The 23265-nt window shown below is 32.7% G+C and overlaps 1 protein-coding gene across 2 annotated transcripts in view; it reads left to right on the top strand.

Annotated features, from left to right (window-relative positions):
• The first annotated feature begins 9201 nt into the window (after positions 1 to 9201).
• The window catches only part of LOC130444833 (lutropin-choriogonadotropic hormone receptor), a 55368-nt gene continuing 41304 nt past the window's right edge, over positions 9202 to 23265 (top strand). The window contains exon 1 of one of the 2 annotated variants that reach the window (XM_056780101.1): positions 9202 to 9402. In XM_056780101.1, coding sequence (XP_056636079.1) covers positions 9379 to 9402 — 24 coding nt within the window. In that variant the 5' untranslated portion in view covers positions 9202 to 9378. Of the gene's footprint in view, positions 9403 to 20052; positions 20110 to 23265 lie in introns of those variants that run through there. The other variant, XM_056780102.1, reaches the window with a different exon arrangement.

Below are 23265 nucleotides of genomic sequence, written 5' to 3'. Positions count from 1 at the left end.
CCGGTTTTTTACGAACTTACCGTTTGTTACAAATGCCTAGACACTCTCATTTTTCAACAATCTTCTTATGTCGGCCATATTGTGAACAGCAAGGACAGTATATAAAATCGTTTCTGTATGAAACAGTATAATTACTATGTTGAATAAAATTTAATATATTTTTTCAATAAATGTCAGAATTAACAATGAAATAGGTACTATACAGTGTATACAGTTTATTTTACACAGGTTACCGATATATTTGTTTGTCAGACTATATTTACCGCTGTATAATCGGAAAAAAAACAACAACAAAGCTACATTTTCGGGGGAAATTTCGCTCTTCTCAAGTAACAACTGTTTGTAAAGCCATTTCGCAATAAAAGTGGAAATAATAAGGTCTAAATAACACACAACCTTACGGCACGAACATTTGTTTACCCCACGGCGGCTATTTTTAAATAGGATCAGCTGATTTTGACAACTCGTTAGATTATTCAATTTAAGTATGCCGAGTTAAAAAGTTTGATATCCTATTTGATTCAAGCAGTTGATTACTGAAAATTACAACAAATTCCGTTGTCCATAGCGTAAATCATATTTGGCGCTTCCTTTAAATTTAACACTGATGCTAATGTGGTGCCACCCCTATGTAACACATTTCGATTATTACTTTTCATATACAGAGATTGTTCTCCTTCTCACTCCCGTCCATAGTTCGGACACCTTATATCTATATTTCGTGGTTTGTAATGTTTCTTCGTATAAATTATAATCTCATTCAACAGACGAAACCGTCGACAACTGATGTACAACCCTAGCAGAATCGTTCGCTGACACATACGCTACAAACTCAAAATGGACGCCATGTTTCAGAACGCTTTTAATCTGTGCTAGGAGATAAAAGAAATGAATTGATTCTGCATAATTTCGTTGTGAATTATAATGACAGTTTTTATATACATATAAAAGTGGGTGAGTGATGAATACACCTCGTAATTCTTTGGAATGGAACTAGACAAAGTACCTCCACATTTAATGTACCTAACACTTGAAAATATATCTGGCATAAACCAGCAAGACACAGAAAACAAAGAAGTCTTGACAGCGAACACTCAACATGTTCCTAATCGCTTTAAAAACGCTCCCTCGTATGTAAATAGATAATTCTAACCTATCATTTTTATTTAAAATTATAATTGTGTATAAATCATTTATAATTGTAGTCTGGTTGAGTTGATTTGTTTAGTGGATTGTATTTAAATGTTTGATGCCTTCATTGATATTCTGAATGAATAATTTAGTTTTGAGTAAAACTAAACGAATGTGTCAACTTAACCTTTTATTTCACTTCTCTGTATTTCCACACTCTCTTTTACAACTATTCATTTTTAAATCGGAATCATTATCATAAAATAATCTTATAAAAAGATTCCATAGGCGGGTATACAGCGGGTGTTACTTAAAATTACATATTATACTCACAATTAAAAATTATATAAAATAAAATTAAGGGATTGTAGTAATGGATGATCTTCTCTACATTGGATTGCTGGAAGAACTAGAACATGCTGAAGAAATTGATTCATAGGTCCATTGAGTTGTTTTAAGAGATCCTCCAGTGATGAACAATTTAAAATATTTCGACTACAGTTTATACACTCAAATTAGACATTTTCCAGAGAAATTTTCCCCACACCAAAGAGAGCAGTCAATTTCGATGTAATTTGGCCGTTTGAAACCGAATTCTACTTATTGCAGTCTAGAAAATGGGGTGGCGGCGGAGATATTGACATTTCTTCTAACTTTGCCATTGAATATTTTGTCGTACGTTGCATAGTTAAGCCGCTAGAGGGCGCACAGAAGATTTCAGAACACATTTCTTGCATTTTTTGGAAAACTAGGTTATTCCGGAAAAAATAGTGAATATCAAAGTTGTAGCATACAAAATTCTCGACAACTTTTGTCCGAACCTTTTTGGAGATTAACGCATATTTTCACCACTAGGGGTCTAGAAAAATGATGTAATTGCGTCTTAGCGTTTCTTTCTATCCCTTGGCGAATAAGTTACGATTTTAGGGGAAAAATTGATTGAAAAGTTGTATAGTACAGATTACCTGTCCCCAAGTTATCTTTTGGGGCATTTTTTTCACAGAATAAAATCTCAGAAATTTTAAAAGTATATTCATTTACCTCATATTGATTTCCAAAGTATACTTATTCCTGGGACCTGAATGAAACGTTACTCATTTTAAGATCAAAATAGGGAAATAGGTGCAAAAACAGCGATTTTTAGTATATATATGTCAATATTTACCCCTCCCCCCAATTTCTAGACTGCCGTAATTCGAATTCGGTTTCAGACGGCCAAATTACATCGGAATTGACTGGTTAGTTTTCGTCTAATTTGAGTGGACTAAGTAGAAAGAAATGTTTTACTCTATTTAGTTTTGATTTATATAAACTTATTACAAATATGTAGCTGCTAGGCATCTAATATAAAATAATTTTTTTTAAATTTGCTTGATCTTAGGTCCCTTATGTTTCAAAATTAGTTTTTCTAAATAATTTTTAAAAGATAGAGAAAATTGACGTTTCGACTTTTCTTTAAGTCTTTATCAAAATATTTTGATTCGTCAATTTAATCTATCTTTCAAAAATCATTTAGAAAAACTAATTTCGAAACATAAGAGACCTAAAATCAAGAAGATTTAGAAAAATATATCAATATGTTTAAGAAATAAGAAATTAAGGAAATATAAAATTGATATACTATTAAAAGTTGTTAATGCTCTCTAAATGTTAAAATGAAACGATTTCATTTACTTAATGGCAGCATTGAAGTTTTTTGGTACTGATAGTTACCAACAAGATGTAGGTAGTACCGTAAATAGCCTTTTTTGCGCCACGTGCGAGATTCTATAACTTCTCCCTTGTTTTTTTTTTATATATTATATTTTTATATATTAGTGTTGGTGGACCAATTATCTAGTATTTTGGAAGAAAAATCTATTTTTTTTTGAGAACTAGAACTGATGTGAGCAACAAGCAGACAAGCTATTTAAGTGGACCTTTCGCCTCTTATACGAGGCATATTTTTTAAGTAAGTACCGTTTTGGAATTAAAAAAATAAGTACAAAGATATCGCACTAATTTTATCTTTACATGAAAGCCTGTACCTTAATGTACTTTTCTACATAATTTCCGTGAATATTGAGGCATTTGTCATAACGTGGCACTAGTTTTTGAATACCCTCCTCATAAAATTCTGCCGCCTGACTTGTTAACCACTGTATCACAACTGTCTTGGAGACGCTGACCGCCCAGGTGTCTCTTCAAGTGCAGCAACAAATGGTAGTCGCTGGGCGCCAGATCAGGGCTGTAGAGGGGAAGATCTAGAGTTTCCCATTGAAAAGGTTTGATGAGATTTTTGGTCCGATTAGCCACATGTGGACGGGCGTTGTCATGCAGCAAAACGATACCCTTACTCAAGTTGCCACGTCTTTTTTTCTGGATTGCACGACGCAGATTGTTCAATGTCTCACAATAAGACGCTGCTTTGATTGTCTCATTAGCAATACTCCTTTTCTGTCCCATAAAACTGTGCACATGATTTTCTGGGCAGAAATTGTTTGCTTAAACTTCACTTTTTTGAGTGATGATCACTCATAATGTTTTGTCCGTTGACAAAACTTGACAGATTAGATTTCACGATGAATATCGATCGGTTTTACGCCTTTAGCATTAAGAAATCGTATAACAGCCCGTACTTCACAATCGGCGGGACACGATCTTAAACACTCAGACTGTAATGGCATCAGCGCGTAGACAAGAGATGTAGGTAACCAGCGCACATGTGCGGAACGCCGACCTTGGGGTTGCGGCGGCGGAATCGCAAAACGGTACTTACTTAAAAAATATGGATCGTAAATCCACTGTGTTTCACTCACTAAAACAAGTTCACTAGTGCAAATGCGTTGCCCGCCTTGATGGTTATGATTTAATTTTTGAGCGAGAGAAGAAACATTCATAAACTTGGATTTCGATGGAGGAAAGGAAAACGAACATAAAAATATTAATGGAGCGCCAGCCCATTCGACTACTGAGAATAGAATTCTTAAAGAAATGCGAACCTACAGAGAAGAGGGTCGATCTAATATTTACATGGATGAAACACGCACTAAAAAGACTGGAGTGATAATACCGAGGATGGTCTAAAAAAACCTGTTAGTAAAGGGTAACGTTTAATCATAATACATACAGGTGGAGAAAATGGATTTGTGCCTAATGCTTATATAATAGATGGAAATCGAATTGCAATACAGGTGATTATTATAATGAGATGAATTTTGATAATTATAAGAAATGGGTGTCAGAACAGTTGATTCCGAATATGCCGCCAAAGAGCGTTGTGGTTATCGACAATGCACCTTATCATAATAAACAATCGACAAAATGCCAACGACATTGACCAAAAAAGCCGAGATGCAATCATGGTTATCAGAGAAAAATATTCCATTTAATAATACGATGCTGAAGCCTGAATTATATGCCCTCATAAAGAACTATAAGCCAAAATTTAAGCGGTATGAAATAGATCAGCTTTTTCTAGCAACAAATCATAACGTTGTGCAGCTACCACAATATCATCCGGATTTGAATCCAATTGAATCGGTTTGGACCGAACTCAAAGACTATGTTGCGAATAAATATATTTTTTTTAATTTCAACGTTGCGACGATTTTTTCAAAGAATTTTCTCCAGAGCAGTGGAAATTTGAGGAGGATTTCATGAGGAACGAACCCATAATAGACATTATCGTAGATGATCTGTTTATTGATTTAAATGATGAGAATAGCGACACTGAATCAGAACAGGAAGATGAAAATTGTAATTTATCCGGATTCGAAGAACTAATTACCTGACGAAAACCAATCTGAGAATGTGTCAACAGTGGTCGAAAAGTCGTATTATAGTCTATAGTATTCTATAGGCAATAGTACTCAAAAAATTCTTGAAAATTTAATCATTAAATAATCATTTTTCCCACATACTTGCTTATAATCCGATATGTTTTAATCCTTAACTTTTATTTAAATGAGTTTTGACTAGGATTACAATATAGAACATTCAATCAGTTAGAAAGGATATTATGTGATGGATAGTGATTATCATATTATGCATAATTCCTTTAATTATATTCTACTTGCGAATGAATAATTATGTTGGGATTCCTATCCTTTACTATGTTATCGTTATCGCCAACCGATACCAAATTTGTTTCGTCGATGATTCAATCAACGGTTTCGACTAAACGATTGTACTTCCCGGTGAAAGGGTGAAGTCGGTCTTTGTCGCACACTAATTCTCTCTGTTTATCTCAGAGGCAAAGCTATATTGGTCGATCTGTACTGTAGCTTAAACAGCCATCACTCCACTGCAACAACTTTTTGTGATTTTTCTAAGACTTATTGACATTAGAAAATTATATTTGAAGAAAGTAAGGAAAAATGACTTATGATTTAATCTCAATTGAATCTTCTTCTTCTTACGTTAGGACTAGGTCCTGTATTTTCATCAAGAGTTCGCCAGGAGTAGTTGGGATGCTGAGGACCAGCTTTCATACCACCTTATAGGTGGTCGTCCCGAGGTCGAGTTGTGTCTGGTTTCTTTTCCTTTGCAATTTTTGCTAACCGTTCATTTGGCATTCTGTCAACATGGTCTCTCCATTCTCTTCTGCGGCTCCTTGTCCATCTTACTACATCCTGAATATCGCACATGTCTCTTATTTCTTCATTTTTTTTCCGATCGAGTAAATGTCCTGTTATTGATCTCAGAGTTCGCATTTCTGTTGTTCTTAGAAGCCGTTTAGTGGTTGTGTTCTCCGCTCTAGTTTCTATTGCATATTGAATGTAAATTTGAAATGTTGAGGTTATTTTTAAAATGTAATGTTCCTAGGATAATTGGATTCATTGACTGCATTCATGTTGCACATAAATTTCTACTATTAAAAAATGATTTTAGGTTAGAATAGAATTCTTTGCTTTTAATTGACAGCACAAGTACAAAACTAGAAACTATTTTGACAAGATACGCTAATATACCGGTGTTGCCATAACTAATCGCTTGTGTTACAAACTTGCGAGAGAAAAGGTACATGAGAATCTAAAATTTCCATATCGCCGCTAATGAAATGGTGATCGCTCGATTATGATAGGAGTGAATTGAGAAAACCGGCCCTAAATGCGATTAATATCATAAAATTGACAACATCGCATTTTCTACAATCCTATACAACATTAACAGAAGTATCGTTTCAAATATTTAATCTTAAAGATAAGTAATCCAAAACAATCCTTTTCACAGCGGCGCATCATCATCAATTACTTATTTATTATTATGAATTCTAACCTCATTAATTTATCGTCACTATAAATTGTCTGTGTTTAGTATTTCTCTCAGTTTTATAGATTTAACTACAACCCCATTAAGTTATCGTCTTCAATTATTTATTAATTATTATTAATGTGACTATAATGAACCATAAATATATTTATCTAATTTTAAAATTATTATTGTATAAGATAAGAACTTATATATAAAGAAGCCTGTTAAACTAATACTGGGTTTATTCAATTTGATATTCGTCTATACTCTATTTGGAAAGAGCGTAGAGTAATAAATGCTCATCATAAATGCAAAACCCTGAAATTTTTAGTACGGCACTTTACCTCCAAAATTTGGAATATTTAAATATGCCAATGATAAATAAGTAACTGGACAGAGATATATTTTCCCCATAATTCACCGTACTAAAATGTATGTGGTTACCTTGATAATCCGATTGGTCATCCTTTTCTTTCCAAAATCTTTATTTCTCTCTCTATTTTAATACTTTCACACCCACCTCCGAATCTCCCCAAAACTAAGAAGACCCTTACCATAATAGCCGTTGTAATGAGTTTTTCGTAATTAATAAAATATTATTATTGCTTTTTAATATACAATATACAATTATTTTTATTTAATTATTACTATATTACATACAACAGTCTGCAAATATTTCCTGTAACCTATTTAAAGTATGTACATATTTGCAATATTTTATTCCGAAGAACTAGTGGATGAATAATAGTAATTTGGCGATTTCTTGCCACTTCATCAATATTATATTTCTTGTGGGGATTTTGATTTATTTTGACAATTGACAAAAGTTCGTTTTTCACCAAGTCATTGTTGAATGTAATATTTTTTTGTATTAACCAGTTAATAATGTCTTTTTTTCTCCATGCCGTCGTAGGTAGACTTTAAACTTGTCTCGAGTGGTAACTGGCGTCTGCATTCATATCCTCGGGATAGTCACCGGTTTTTTTTTATTCAAATAACAGTAGGCCACCATCAAAACAACCACTGTCCCTGCCAATATGTGTTACCGTCTCCCTTTCCCTGATGGAGCTCTCAATCCTGTTGATAGTCCCTCCAAGAAAGCTTGTCTAAAATTGTTAACAGTCTTATCTTGCCATATTTTTCCTACAGTGTGGCCCTCGTTAACCCAAGTCTCGTCCAAATAAAAAATAGTTTTTCGTAGAGTTTCTTAATCGTCCATAAATAACACACACGATTTCTTCGGAATCTTTTAAATATGAATTTTACGTTGTTTTTCCCAACAAAAAGAATCTGCCAAAGCTTATTTCTGCTGACTGGTGGCCATCCGTCTTTCAAAAAGGACGCCAAAATTTTTTGTAATCTTCATCGATGTAAACCTTCGGCCTTCCTGACCGAGACTTTGGACCACTTAAACATCCACTTGTTTTCCTTTCCTTAAGAAGTTTATAGACCGTTGATTTTCCTAGAGCTGTCATCTTCGAACACATACTTGTTAGATCATCCACACATACACTGAAGGGTACTGATATTTTAATACACCATATACATTTAAGTACATTCATAAAATTTAAAAATGTATTTACATGTACCGACTTTGATCTTGATCTTAGACTGAGACTTGTGCGGTGCTACGTTTGGTCAGTGCTTCTGACGGTATATCGTAGAATCCTGAAGATACCACGGACTACCAAAGTTTGGAATGAGGATTCAGGCGTATCAATAAAGACCGCAAACTCTTTAACATCGTGAAGAAACGAAAGATTGCATAGGCCATAAATAACAATTCCTTCAGCTGATAGTCGAGGGCAAGATTGAAGGTAAGAGAGGATTGGGACGGAAGAGGATGTCATGGTTGCGGAACGTGAGGCAGTGGACGGGTATACAAGATATTCAGACATTGATCCATACCGCTAGAGATAGAGAAGCCATGAAAAATGTGGTCGCGAACATCCATTAATAGATAAGCATTAAAAGAAGAAGATTTACATTTAAACCCATGGGTTTCCTTGTTAATAGAGAGTGCGTGCGTCTTCACTTTATGGAGTATAGTTTCCAAAGGTCGACATATTAAATATTCACTAAAGTTTTTTAAACGTTTCTGTGACAAACAGTGCGCTAGAAATGCAGTTGTGTATTGGGAATTTTCTTTTATAGGACTTTTTCTTAAACTGAAACTTGTCAATAACCATTTAAGTAGATATACCTCATATTTTAATCTTTTATTACAATCTTGCAAAATGAACCTAAAAAACAGATTTACAAATTAACCTGTCTGGTATAGGTATATACTATAAAGGGCGTGAAATATTTGCCTGTCTACATCATTCCCAAAGGAATTGTTTTGGCCGATAAGTAAACATATTTGGTAATTTAAACTTGATGCAATAAATTTCTTAGAAAATAAATGTTGGATTCATTTGCTGAGGTTTAATAAAATAAAATAATAGATTGTTTTTAAAATGTAACTACGGCTATGGTGGCCAGGAGAGGGATTGATTTATTACTCTACAACTCTTTCCGAATGGAGTATAGTACTCCAGTCAGATTAGCGTAACCACTTGTAACTTTAAATGATTAAATCCTCAGTTTGCTAAATAAATTGTTTTTAAAAAGCAAATTGGTGAATTGATTTATTTAATTTTGAGACCACCTGGGTTATGTCGACATCAGCCATTTTCGATGTTTACATACATTCATAATTAAAAAGCACTTGAAACGTTTAGACGCGATGAAAAAATCAAAAACATATTATTCGATAATAAAAGCTTATCTTAAGAGAGATATATATCTCGTGGAGATTAAATTATTTTATCACATACTTCGATTTTGAAAAATATTCGGAAAAGTATACAGAGCAACGCGCGCGAATATTTATATCTGCGTCGTCACAGTCACCGGCGTATTCTACCAATGAAAAAACTATTTACACAATATATTTACCTACTGCTCCAATAGAACCGATAATTCAATAAATTAGTGTCTTTTTTTCTTTGAACCAGAAGGTTTTTATATATGATATCAGTGCGTGTATCATCGGTAAGTTGAATTTAATTTTATAATATTTGGATTATTTTTGTTTATTGTAAATAAGGAGTATAAAATGGTTTAAAACTGAACAAGGAAATCGAGTTCGAAACATAAGTTATATCGGTGGCTGCTAAAAAAAATTACAAAATTCATTAATTTTATATATCAAGTGCCTTATACTAATTGTGACGCTGTCTACATAGGGCAGACATCTCAGTATTTAGAAAATAGATTTAAAGGGCATCAATACGATAAAAAAAAAATAAAACTGCATTAACGAACCTTGCAATATCAAAAAAACCATAAATTCAATTATAAAGATTCAAAAATCCTTGGAACGGAATCTAATACACGAAAGGAAAAATTATGTTGATGTGCATGACTAAAATTTTCTTGTAACACAAATATAATCCAAATTTTTTGTATAACTGTCTTATTTCGATAATAGATAACAACATATGAAAATTAATTTTTTCTGTCAATACGTCAATTAAAAAAATTAAATTTAATTAAAGTGAAGTTAATCCTAAACATGTGAATACCACAAATTTCACAACTTTGTTGTGATGTCCACAATAATATTCAAATACAGTGGAAATAAAGTTTTATTAACTTTGAAAAGTAACTTCGCGGTTTGAAAACATTCAAACGGAAATTAATGTAATCAAAACGTTGTTTAAGTTTTGATCCAATCCCTTGTGAGTGCATTTAACATTTAAGTGAAAAACGGATCCCCGGACTATGCCACAATATTTTAACTGCAGTTATTTTGATGATGAACCGCTTCACTAGCAACGTTACCAGAAAATCGCAACACGGACGTAGCTATTAAAGTGCCACTGCCATATTTCATTTGAAAAATCGGGCTAATAGTAATTAAAGTCAACATATCCGTTTTTTATTTACTTTTTATAAAAAAAGATGATCTTGGAAAAGTTATTTTGATATAAAATGTATAAAATTCCAGTTGGGTTCATATTCAAGCGAGAAAGTTGGCAATTTATTGACGCGGAAGACGACGCAAAACTGTTATCAACTTTAGTTCCATGAGGTATCCAATAAATAATGTTGGTGGATAATCCATCGTATTGTATGGTTTTAACCCAACGTTCAGTAAGCTCTTGATATAACTATTATTCGTTGGGCAAGAATTTCCCCATTGATCTAAAGAGATAATAATCTGACGGTGCAAGGTCCGGACTAACTACTGTCATTTGCATTATTACCTCTAAGCTGTTTGAACTTATTCCACGTAACTTTCGCTCCATCTGTTCATTGTATATCTCGGCAAAGATACCTCGACCATCTGGAATGATCTCGAAGTACACTAAACCTTCATAGTTCCACCAGACACACAACAAGTCTATCTGCTCGAATCGACCTCTCTCCGCGACGAGTTCTGGTACTTGTCCTTTGACTAAGCACTGATTTTCTATGATCAGGTTGTTTAATAAGTTACGACATGTATTAATTGAGGTGTAAGAATTTTCACATAATGAAAATCGCTATTACTTATGAGGTAGCCTTTAACTGCCGACATCACCTCTCCATTGTTGGAAAACTTTGATCACCGCGCTATTTTTTTAAATCTGGCAACAGATAATAATCTGAGGGGTGCATGGGATAGCAATTCAAGCTTTAATTCATTAATTTTGGATATCGTAATAACGGATTTGTGAGCTGGTGCATTGTCTTGACGAAACAACATTTTCTTCTTAGCCAAATGCGGCCGTTTTTGCTTGGATTTATCGCTCAAACGTTACGATAATTTCGCTTAATACTCGGCGTTGATAGTTTTTTCTTTTTCAAGATATTCAATGAAAATTATCCCGCGCGAAACCCAAAAAACCGACGCCATGACCTTGCCTGCAGATGGAACGGTCTCTGCCTTCTTTGGAGCCGTTCAGTTCATTGTTTTCATTGTTCTTTGCCTTATATCTGCTAGCTCGCGTACTTTTAGTCAACGATCATCCAGTACCGCTTTTATTCAACAATTTATGGAGTCGTCACCGCATTTGGTGAACCACTGCGATGCTGGCCTAGTTTAAACTTGATAACTAAGGAGCAGTCTCATCCAGAGTAGAATCTAGATCAGCTTTTATATTGGTTTGGCTAATGCCTTTCAAATAAACATTTTGTATCACATAACGATGACCAATTTTTCCTATGTTTATAAATCCACTATAAACTTTCATTATTGATGGCTGCCAAACAAATACTAAACGACATCGTGTCTTCAATGTTTAAACATATGCTGTATAGATTGTGTACTTTCTAATACAGAAGCTACCGCCATCTCGAGATCAGCCCAGGTACTTCTGGAACTATTCTCGTTCAATTAGATACAACTTCCCATCATCAATTTACGAGGGTTCTTTGAAAGGTTTCTAAGAAACATTTTTTCTATAATCATGTCTATTTTTTAACAAAATTTCTTTTTTAGTCTACACACTAAGTCTAGTGATGTTCTGAACTTTTTAACCCTTCCAAATCATAGTTGTCGTCTGCAGGCGTTTCCGGCTGCAATAGATAACGCCCTCTTCTAATGAAAATCTTTCTCATGCAAATGAAACTTTAAAAATTTTAGTCATGGGTATCATCAAAGTATGAGAAGGTGAATTGTCATCAAACAATGATGGTATTATTTCACCGATGACTATTTCACGGTTTTTTTAGCTTAGAAAGGCTTTTTCAATCTGCTACGTGACAACAATGGTTTTTCCTCTTTCGCGCCAAATAAATTTTACTTTAGTTATAAAACATCAATTTTCTAAAATTAATCATGTAAATAGTTTTCAGGTGTCTTACAAAATGAATGTTTCTCTATTTTAATTATAATAATAAACGTAGATTCTTTGTTACTTCCCTCTCTAATGTTATCTTATTAGTCAATTTTGTTTATAAGAGTTTCCTTTGCATATTCTTCGCTCTTATTAAAATCTGCTGGACTTGGTTGCTTAACAACAACAGCCAACAATTTACATTGTTGGCCGTCGCGCTTTTAGTTCTAGGCAATTGAGAGGTTTATCATTTAGTAATTTTGTACTTATACGTTTGTAGAACTGTGTCAAATTTGTTTTCCGACTTTTCGTACTGTTCTTTCACGAACTAGGTAGGATATTTACAATAATTGCGTGTAAGTATGCCAAGTATCTGGGTAAAATTCTCAAAGTTTCATTGCCATACACAACAATACAGACATAATGTTTTTTTATAGTTATTTATGATACTAAATAAAATCTGTAAATAAATTCGTGATACATAACCTTGTATTTGTTTATAACTCGAAAAATATCATTTAAAAGCTTTTGAAAGCAAACTATACGTGTTAATATACATTTTAACAAAAGAAATTTTAATACGACCATCGTCAAGTACGTATATAGGTATTCATTGTATTTATCTATAAAATTAACGACGAAATGTTTTTATAATACCACATAACCTGATTGTTTTGCATTCTCTCAATGTTCATACTAATTTCAAAGTCTGGCAACATCGTTCAAACGCCTACCAGCTCTAAGTTGTACATCAATTTTTATAGTTTTAAAACTATAAGGTAAATCCTGTTTTAAGTTATTTAATCTCATAGTTTTTAAAAATGCGATAAATCAAAGTTAGGAAAAAACACTCGATTTTTTTTAAAAGTAATAAGTATAGTTTTGTGCACTAATGAAATAAATGATTTGAATGATTATGCAGACTAAAGTTAATTGTCAGAATTATTAAAATAATTTGAAACTGTATAGAGTGTACAAAATTATCAAAATGATTCACAATAAAAAAGTATGAGTTTGCTAAACAACGAAACAATGATTTAGATGTTAGATCGAAAACTTAAAATTGAAGTCGGTTCATTGAAAGTATAGTTCTTCCAATATTAATTGCAGAAACAGTTATGAGAGGAGCCATCAATATTTCATAAATACGCACGACACTCATACCAAATTAAGTAAAGAAAAATAATGTTCACTCCCCGTATAAAATCTAACAAACCGTCAGTCCACGTGGACTCATCATCTCCACTGTTTACCAATGAAAACATCGAATCGTAAACATAAATGCATTTCTATTGGGTGAAGACGTATGTACAGAATTTCCTCAAAATTCCTGCCAGAAAGTCTGCGATAAGCAGTAGCGTGGCCAGGTGAGATTTATTTAATTCATAAATTCCTTTAAATAAATAGAAGGCGTTCTTTAGACCATGAAATAGCAGAGTGTAGTGATAATAAAGACAGATATGAATTTAATAATAAAGATTTAGATACACAAACACAGCAAGTTATTTTGAATATATTCGAATGTTTAAAAAAGGAAAATATTCAGCAAATTTCTTCTTCAGATGAAACATGGTTTGACAGACACGATGTAGTAAATTGGTTGTATGGGTTGACCATAATAAAAATAATAAATTTATAAAATGAGGTATCTACAACTATAGTGGATAAAACAAAATTGATATAGGAAGAACTATAGGAAGTTATGAATCGCACCCGTTTTATTATCAAATTTTTTGTTGGACTTGATATATTTTTATCTTTCAAATGTTCGTTTCTGATTTTTTGAAATCGATTTTATACTACATAAAAACTTTTAATCAGATGTACTACATTATTAAATATCAAAATCGTTATTTGGGTATAAATTTTATGCTTAGGTCATGAATGGAAATGGTAGAAAATTAAATTCATATAAATATAACAAACGTCCAGGGCCGGATTAAGCTAGAGGCTTGGGGGGGGCTATAGCCCCGGGCCCCAGGTCCAAGAGGGCGCCATCATTTGGAAATCATTCTGTATTTTTTGATGTGTTGATACCACAAATCTAACGTATTGATATTATTTTGTGAATTTTTCCGGGTTTTCGAATTCCTTAAGGGGGCCCCGTCATTATTTTATAAATCTTAATCCGGCCCTGCAAACGTCAATGTTAATGTCACACAATTTTAGTAAAATATGTAATGCAAGTACCCCAACGAAAATAATATAGCACACGCATGTCTATGGAACTTGTATTCTGTGAACTTAACCTAAAAATATGTTTATAACTACAGGTAATTTCCTTATCAACCGAATACGATATTTGTTGATATCGGATCAAAATAAAACTTTCGAGTGAGTTAGAGCAGACGCATTCTTCTGTATATACCAAAATTTTATATAGAATACGCTTTACGTTATAAATAAAATGAATATAGATAGATTAAGTCATCTGTAGAATTAAATCGAATTACACGAGATAGGTAATTATTCGACCGTGTTTATATTAGAAATCTAAAGTAAATAAATTGTTGTAGTTGGGAAATTACTTTTTTTTAATATTTTGTTTTATCTTTTACACGCGAATAAGCTTAAGTTAGAGCCGAATCATTTATTAGGGTCAATATTTAGTACAGGAAACAAATGCAAAATATAACCAGAAGAGTAAAAAGTGTTGTATAACATGTTGAAAATAGGTACACACTTTTGATTATAATTTAAATAAAAAATTGTCTACTAAAACGGGATGGCGGAAGCCAAAAAAAAAATTGAGTTTAAGATAAAAAAACAAGTTATGGATACCTTGAGAAACACTTGTGTTTTAATACTTTTCTTTACGATGATTTTCAACTTTTAGTTTGTTTTCCAATACTACAGTAATAATAAGACAATTTTACAGCCTGGTAAAAAAAGGACAACAGATCATTTTTATAGGAATTTAAGGAACTTTCATTTTATAACAGTTCCTTTCTAAGTGTTTCAATATAACCCAACTAATTTTGAGGATGTTACAAGATTTTTTACCACATCTTATAACTAATTGTCGATGTCTAGTTTATTTACAAATAAAAACTCGACTCATTCTATATAACGGAAAATTTGGACTGGATTTACGAGCACTTCAAAACGTCTGATTAATCTGGAATTTTGCATAGTTATCAAGAATCAATAACATTATACTAATTTAATAAATTCGTTCTAGCATCATAACATGAGACACTAAGGTAAGGAAAGGAATCTATTACCCAATTTAAGCGATCAGATTCGTTCACAATTTTGCATTTTTGTCACTGCAGACGACACGTTTTTTTTATGACAGCTATATATTTTTTTCTGACCTCATTTACGTGTTTCTGTTTGAATAACTCAATTCAGGCGACTGTATAAAGGGGGCTTTACACGCTACGATAAATCGTAGCAATTTATCGTAACGATCAGATTGTTACAATTTATCGTTGCGTGTAAATGGTAGATTGTAGCGATTTATTGGGATTGGAGTTGGAGTGGATGGTTGAAGCCGGCCGGTATCAATTTCTGGAAACGATGTGTTGGAACGTGTAAACAGTTGCACCAACTTATCGCTACGATTTCACTCAGTGTCCAATCTGCTTTTGAGCTGCAAAGTGACAGAGTTTGTGTTCGGCCGGCAATCATGGAAAATGCAAGTAAACAAACACCTCGTGAATTTTTAATTGAATTCATAGAACTGTATAGAAGTTTTCCCTGTTTGTGGCTCGTTAAGAGCAAATAATACTCCGACAGGAAAAAAAACCTAGCATATATTGATCCGTTGGCAGATAGAAACACTGTGGTAAAAAAAATTAACGCGTTGCGTACTTCAAACTTCTTCCAGTGGCAAGGAATCGTAAGATAGCTGAGAGTCTTTCGTGGGGAGATACCGCTTTCCTCATAACAGTATCACTTTTCGCAATAAACGGAGAGACTAAACTTAGCAGTTCAACATAGGTCTCTTCGTCCATTCTCAATTAATTTCGCCAGTCATTTGGTTCATTTTGTAATTCTTTCAATAAGTTAAGATTAGAGAAATCCTTTCTCTTTAGCAACCACTCCCGGCTCCACTGTGTTCTTGATTTTCGTGGCTTCTTCACCTTTCTCACTAAACAACCGATGTACAGCGACAGCAACACTACTTCCTCGATGGTAAAGCTTTACTGGGGTAGGTAAAGTGACATTTGACAAGAAATTGTTACAATTTATCGTAGCGTTTAACCAGTGCACTATTCTTTCGATTTGTTGGAGCAATAAATCGATTTATCGTAGGGTGTAAAGCCCCCTTAACGATTGCATTTAACTTCTATTAGGTTGGGCTAAACAAGAATCTAAACATTTGCCTTTTGGTATACGAATGATTAGGACGGAACCAAAAAATCATGTACAAAAGGCGTCACTAGCAAGTCCAAACCCATTGTCCAGTTCCCAAACTTGTCATCTGCCAACAGACCTACATAGTGCCGAACTGCCTGAGCCAAAGCTTGCAAATCAGGCAAAAAGTCAGGATTCTATTTTTAGACCGGAATTTGTTCTTTGTCAACACGATAAAGTATCTCAAGAAAGTGTCTAAAGTTATGTACCTTCTACTTCAAAAGAACCGCATTTATTGATTTAAACGATTTACTACGTGATTTAAATTTGTCTAAAAAGTAAGCTGAGCTTTTGGGGTCCAGATTGAACGACTGGAATTCACTTTCTTCTGGTTCGAAAATTTCTTTTTTCCTACATCGTAACGATAAAATGAAACCTTACTTTTCTAAAGCAGATTATCTAGTTTTAGTCTTGTAATAACATTCCAGTAGTGATGAGTTTATTGGGTTTTAAATATGATTCGAGTCTCTAGATTTGTCATTGCTTGCTTAAAAGCTAGCTCGAAAGCAGTGTTGCTATAGAACTGAAACAAATGCCCTTCAGTGCAGGTTGTCCATGGTTCTGATATGAAAAAAGTCTTACGAAAACATGAAGTTCCTTCTTGGAAGAATTACATACAGTGAACATGTTTAGAAAACTGCTATTTTGCTTTGGTTACAGCTTGGGTTACATAAAATGTTGCTGTTTCATTTGCAAATAGGACAGTAGATACATAAAAAGTTACTTCACATAAAAAGTATGACCCAAGCGTAGATCATTTACTCCAAGGCAGAAGAATGATCTTTTAGTAAACCCTAACACCACCGTTGCATATCAAGCTCGACCCGATGGAAAATTTTGCAAAAGCTATGCCTGAAGATGGCAGTGGATTCTTATACGTGAAAGAGAAATTGCCCAAACCCAGCGAGGCAAAAATTCAAAAAAGGGAATATTTATTGGTCTACAAATACGGAAACTAATGAAGGATACAATCAAACAAAAGTTAAAGGGGACAGCAGCCAAATCTCACCTCGAGATTAAACAGGATGCTTCGGGACTTGATCAAGAAAATTCGGGAGTGAGTAGATGACGGGAAAATAATGCCGTGACATAAAAAATTTTCTTCATACGACCCCTAGTTATAGGCTTTTAACGTAGCGAAATCAAAACTAATATTTAAGTATATTTTATAAATTATGTATTATAAATTTTTAATGGATGATTACGTATGTTCATGTTGATAAAATAAATAATTATACACTACTATCTGAAGGTTAACAATACGTAACTTTTACAGGGACAACTTGTACAATCTAAAGATAGCAAAAATGATTTTTTAACAAAAAGCTACTTTTTGTTTAACTCGATAAATTTTATGGTTTAGGAGATATGTAGATTTTTAAATCGTTGTACATGCCAAGGAAACCGTTCGCCATAAAGAGACATTCTGAAGAAAATTATCATAAATTGTAATTATTCATTAAAAACACTTACAGGAGATATTACCACACAATCAAACATTTCTTGGAGCACTAATGAATAAATAAATAAACATTTGTACTACATACTATCTAAGATAATATTACTGGCATAAAGAAAACTTAATAATTATTTTTCATGAACGCTTTCCGGGCAGAAGTTTACCGTAGTATAGAACTTTTGTTAGTGTTGATTGCGGTTTGTCTACAAAAATTAAGTGAACCATTATGCATTAGATGCAGTTGATGCTAATCCCACAACTAGCGCACGCAAAATGTCCCTACAATTTAACGTATCTGTTTACTGATGAAGCTGGTTTCACACGAGACGGTCAAACAAAGAATCAACATCCCGAATGATTAGTGATACTTAGAATTTCTCCAAAATGATTTCCTACTCATGTTATGTCATATTCCTCTAAACTTTCGCAGAGACATGTGGTTCATACACGATGGAGCCCCTTTCCACTTCCTAAATGATGTAAAAAATCATCTTAATAACATTTTTCCTAATGTGGATTGGTCGGGGAGGTCTAATTGCATGGCTACCACATTTCCTTGAGTTAAATAAAGACAATAATCATTATTTTTCCAGGGTCTTTCCAATCAAAGTACAATCTGGAAACCTATAAGCAACTATCAGCTGTTAAATGGGTTGTCAAGTAAAGCAGCGTTGCCATTTCAAAGTAGCGAACTTCTAAGAAAACTTTCTGTTATAAACTCTTGTTTTTGGTTCTTCTTCCTTCGTACACGACTCAAGGATATCTATTGAAGTGAATGTAAAAAATTACGTACCAGCTACGAAATTAAATTTTTCCTAATGTTGTTGGTTGAAATGATTAGATCTAATTGTGATGTTGACAATTAGGTGATCAAACATTAGCTGCCCGAGCTTACATAATTTGATACAAAAATATTTAGGTAGAGATACATTTTTAATTGTCAGATGTACGTGAAAATTTATTTCTGTTAGATACTTTATATAAACGAATAAATTGAATTATTTCTTTCACTATTTGGACAATTTATCAACTCCCACAAATTACGAAATTCTTGATTCCCTGTTTGTTCCTGAAATAAGTACATAAACCGGATGTCCCAATAATAACCAATGCAGAAAGCTTAATTGAATATAAATAATTTAATAAACAAAATTTTATTAAATCAATCTTATTGCGGGACATAACAAAAATAATTACCGTATTTTTCTAAAAATTCTACAAATATATAATACGAGGTAGGCTAATTAAGCTTGGAGATATGGCAACACTGATGTGAATATGTCAAATATGACATTTTTAATGGTGAACGTACTCACAACATGTCATACGAGTGCTATTTGGGTTGTCAAAAAGTGGAACGTTTGCGTGCGATGATTTTCTATGACTTTTGAAGTGGATTAAACCAACCAATTTCGTGAAGGTCGTCCAAAATCGGCTGTATATTACATAACGAGTTTGGAAAGTACTACATTTCGTACTAGTTACTGAAACGTAATGAGTGCGAAATACACTTTACAACGAGTTGTGTACACTATTTTTCCTACGACCACGTCAAAAATTCTTCAAAAAAAAGTTTTTTTTTAATAAGAAAGTTAATTAAACAATATCACACATGTGTTGAAATGTATTTCAGCACACGTGTTGATAAGTATATAAACACGTATGCTGAAAAGTTAAAAAATCCTACAACAGTTATTTGTATGCCAAGGACTGAAAGTGCTACTTTGTTGGAATTATAAACATTTTATTTATTGAACAATATAATATACATAATGATATGTGCAATGTCAATATTAATTTATTAATTATTAGCAAAAATTAATGTCGATTGTGCCTTCAAGACAATTATTAATATAGTATTGGATGCCGATGGAATATGTACGTCTCTACTAGATGTTGATGGAATCTCTGTAAATGTGTTTGTGTCTTCGATAGAATTTGTTGATTGATCGGTATTAGTGGTGGAAGACAGTTATGCGAAATCATCGAAGTGAACCTGTCAACATTGAAGTGGCTGGAGTGACATTTAAAAAAGAATTTGTCTACTCTAGAGTGTCCCGAAAGTGTACGTAACTGTCACTTTCACTACATGGAACACTCAAAACGCAACTTTCGGTATGTAAATGAATACAGAACGAACAACTTTTAAATAGTCTAAAAAATATTTTTTATTTTGTAATAGTAGAGATGACAAAAACGAAAAGAATGATTATGAAATATTTTATAACTAAAGAACAGAAAAAGAACCAATAGAACAATAAATTTTTTGTAACTATATTAGATACCTAACAAGAACTAAATAATTATTAATTATTTTGTTTTACTTTTTTTCTGAGAAGTTATAAAAGTTGAATATAAAGTTTTCATTATAACAGTATTATATTATTATTGTATTATTATTATTATATATTATTGCAGTATGCTGTTGAGCATTTTGTTCAACACTATGCTCAATGTTTCTATTTGCAGCTTCTTTATTTAATGTGCTTGAGTAGCTAATAGCATTCATTATTTTATTAGCAGTCATTAGTTTATTAGTTGCAGAGTCATCTATGAACTGCTCAGCCACGGTAGAGAATTATCATCCTCCGTGTGAAATAAGCTACTTTCTTACGTAAAAATGAGTGTTCAATCTATCATTTTCATAAGTGAAAAACACTAATATAACCTAAAATATAAAACAATATAAAAATCATATTGTCTACTTCTTCAGTTTTCTTAAATTTGGCCTTTTACTTTTCGGTACCTAGCCAGATTCATATTATATTCGCGCGTTCCCTCTATCGTTCGAAAACCATTTATAACATAAGAAACACAATACATTTGCATATATGTAATACTTCTATCAATTTCATAACTGGTCGGAAAGGAAAATTGATATTACAAATCGTCGTGAGAGATACCATGAGATTGAGGCATTAGTTCCACTCGTATGCATTCAATATTGCATGAACATTAAGCATAATTTGCTCAAAAAACAAGCTGGTGTCGATTGGTACGAAGAAATACTAAAAAAATTGAATCGCGGTGCTTCAAAAGAACTCTATGAGATCATGACAAACGACGAATCATGGATCTGCATATGAAACCGAAACTAAAACAATGTGCGATTGTATGGGTCTTTCAAGTAGAGCCAAATACTACTACAAAGCTGAATATGCTGGATAGATTGTGTACTTTTTAATACAATGGCATTTTTCAAGCAACTACCGTCATCTTTAAGTCAGGTCAGGACCATCCTCGTACTGGCTACATCTGGGGGAGTATTTATCGAACTACACTCGTAAATAATTGTGACTAGAAAACTGTAATCAGATTGCAGTTCTTTGCATTATTTGCAAAATTTGAAAAAATTATAATTACATATTCAATGCTTCTAAATGGTCTTGATTTTAGGTCTCTAATTTTTTTAATAATTTTTGAGGGATTGATAAAAAATAAGGTTTCGACTTAACTTCAGTCTTTTTCAAAATAATATATAATATAACACAAAAGAATCAAGAACATTTAGAAGCATTAATATATCAAAAGGTATAAAAAATAAGAAATTAAAGAAATTTATTACATATTTATAGGGTCAATAACCTGAGCTGTGACGCCGCTAACATAATAATTGTTATGAAATCTTGTTTTCCACACAACTTGTAGTATATTTCCAATTCCAATATGTCTTATCTTGAAACCATCCATAATACCTTTTATTTATTTTTATAATTGCTTAATCGGATATATGTTTATCTGAATCAATACCGAATAACAAAAATAGTAAAAATGAATCTAAAATAAATCTTTTTGTTTCAACTTTATCCCAGCATAGAAACAACGTTTTTCGATACAGGAAATTTTTGTTGAATTTTATAATTTAAATGATTAATGTATTCCGTTTGGTTACTGTTTAACATCAATTACAATGTTTAGTCAAAGGTCAGAAAACGACTTATTTATAGGTTAATCTCGATTTAATTTAAGTCTAACAAGCTCGAAGTTTCTTTTTAATTAAAAAAAAATTCTGTTTCAATGAAAAGAAGAATTAATTTACCACATACTGATACATTGATCTCAATCACTTCGCTATCAAATTGATCTTTGCCCTAATGTCATTAACAGTGAACATAAGTAAACACAAACTTTCTATTACTTTCTATTGACAGTATAAACCATTGAATTAAAAGTGAAAAAAAAGTTTGGTACTTAGGAATGTTGTTGCATATGGCGGACGAAAATATCCGCTTTACGCAAATATAAAATAATATAAAAATCATATTGTCTACTTCTTCAGTCTTCTTAAATTTGGCCTTTTGCCTTTCGGTATCTAGCCAGATTCCTATTGTATTCGCGCATTCCCTCTATCGTTCGAAAACCATTTATAACATAAGAAAAAGATGCATTTCAATACTTAATTTAATTAATTAGTTTATTAATTTTTATCTTTTTGAAATTATTTATCTCTCGTCTTGACAATGATTCGGTTATAATAAATACAGGGTTGTCCGGTACTTGATGAAAATAATAAAAATTTTCTTATGCGACACCTCCTTTTCTGAGTTATAGGCACTTAAAGTTGCGACACTAGAACTTAAATTTAAGTATATTTTCCAAATTATGCATTCGAACATTATGAATATTTAATGGATGATTACGTATGTCCATGTAGTGTGTTTGACAGAATAAATAATTCTACACTATTATCTGAAGGCCAGAGGCGGCTCATGCCAATAGTTAACAATCCGTAAACTTTTACAGGGACAATCTGTACAATCTAAAGATAGCAAAAATGAATTTTTCAATAGATTTTTTAACAAAAAGGTAGTCTTTGTTCAACTCGATAAATCGTGGTACTTGCCAAGGAAACCGTTCACCATAAAGAGACATTAAGAAGAAAATTATCATAAATTGTATTTATTTATTGAAAATACTTACATGGGGTATTAAAATACAATAAAACATTTCCAAATGCATTTCATACTGTCGAAAAGCGTGTTACTTACAAGAGGAAAACATTGAAAAGTAGAAAAAATTAGTTGGTAAGCCTACAACTACAAAACTATAATAAATGTTCGAACATACCAGGGTATACTCTGTGGGTACACCAGCATTGGTTGCCAGAAGTGTTCCGCAGATCGAAAATAAATTACGAGTTCAAATCTCATGTTTTGGAGGTACCTCGGCCGTTGTGGAAAAAATGCTTCGACAATCGGTTCAACAAATATTTGTTTTTATTTTTTTACCTCAAAAACGTGAAGAGTTTTTCTGTGATAGATATCTAGGATT

This window comes from Diorhabda sublineata, chromosome 6 (assembly GCF_026230105.1).
Source record: "Diorhabda sublineata isolate icDioSubl1.1 chromosome 6, icDioSubl1.1, whole genome shotgun sequence".
NCBI lineage: Eukaryota > Metazoa > Arthropoda > Insecta > Coleoptera > Chrysomelidae > Diorhabda > Diorhabda sublineata.
Note: the sequence above shows the minus strand (reverse complement) of the source record. Positions and strands in the feature narration are given on the sequence as shown.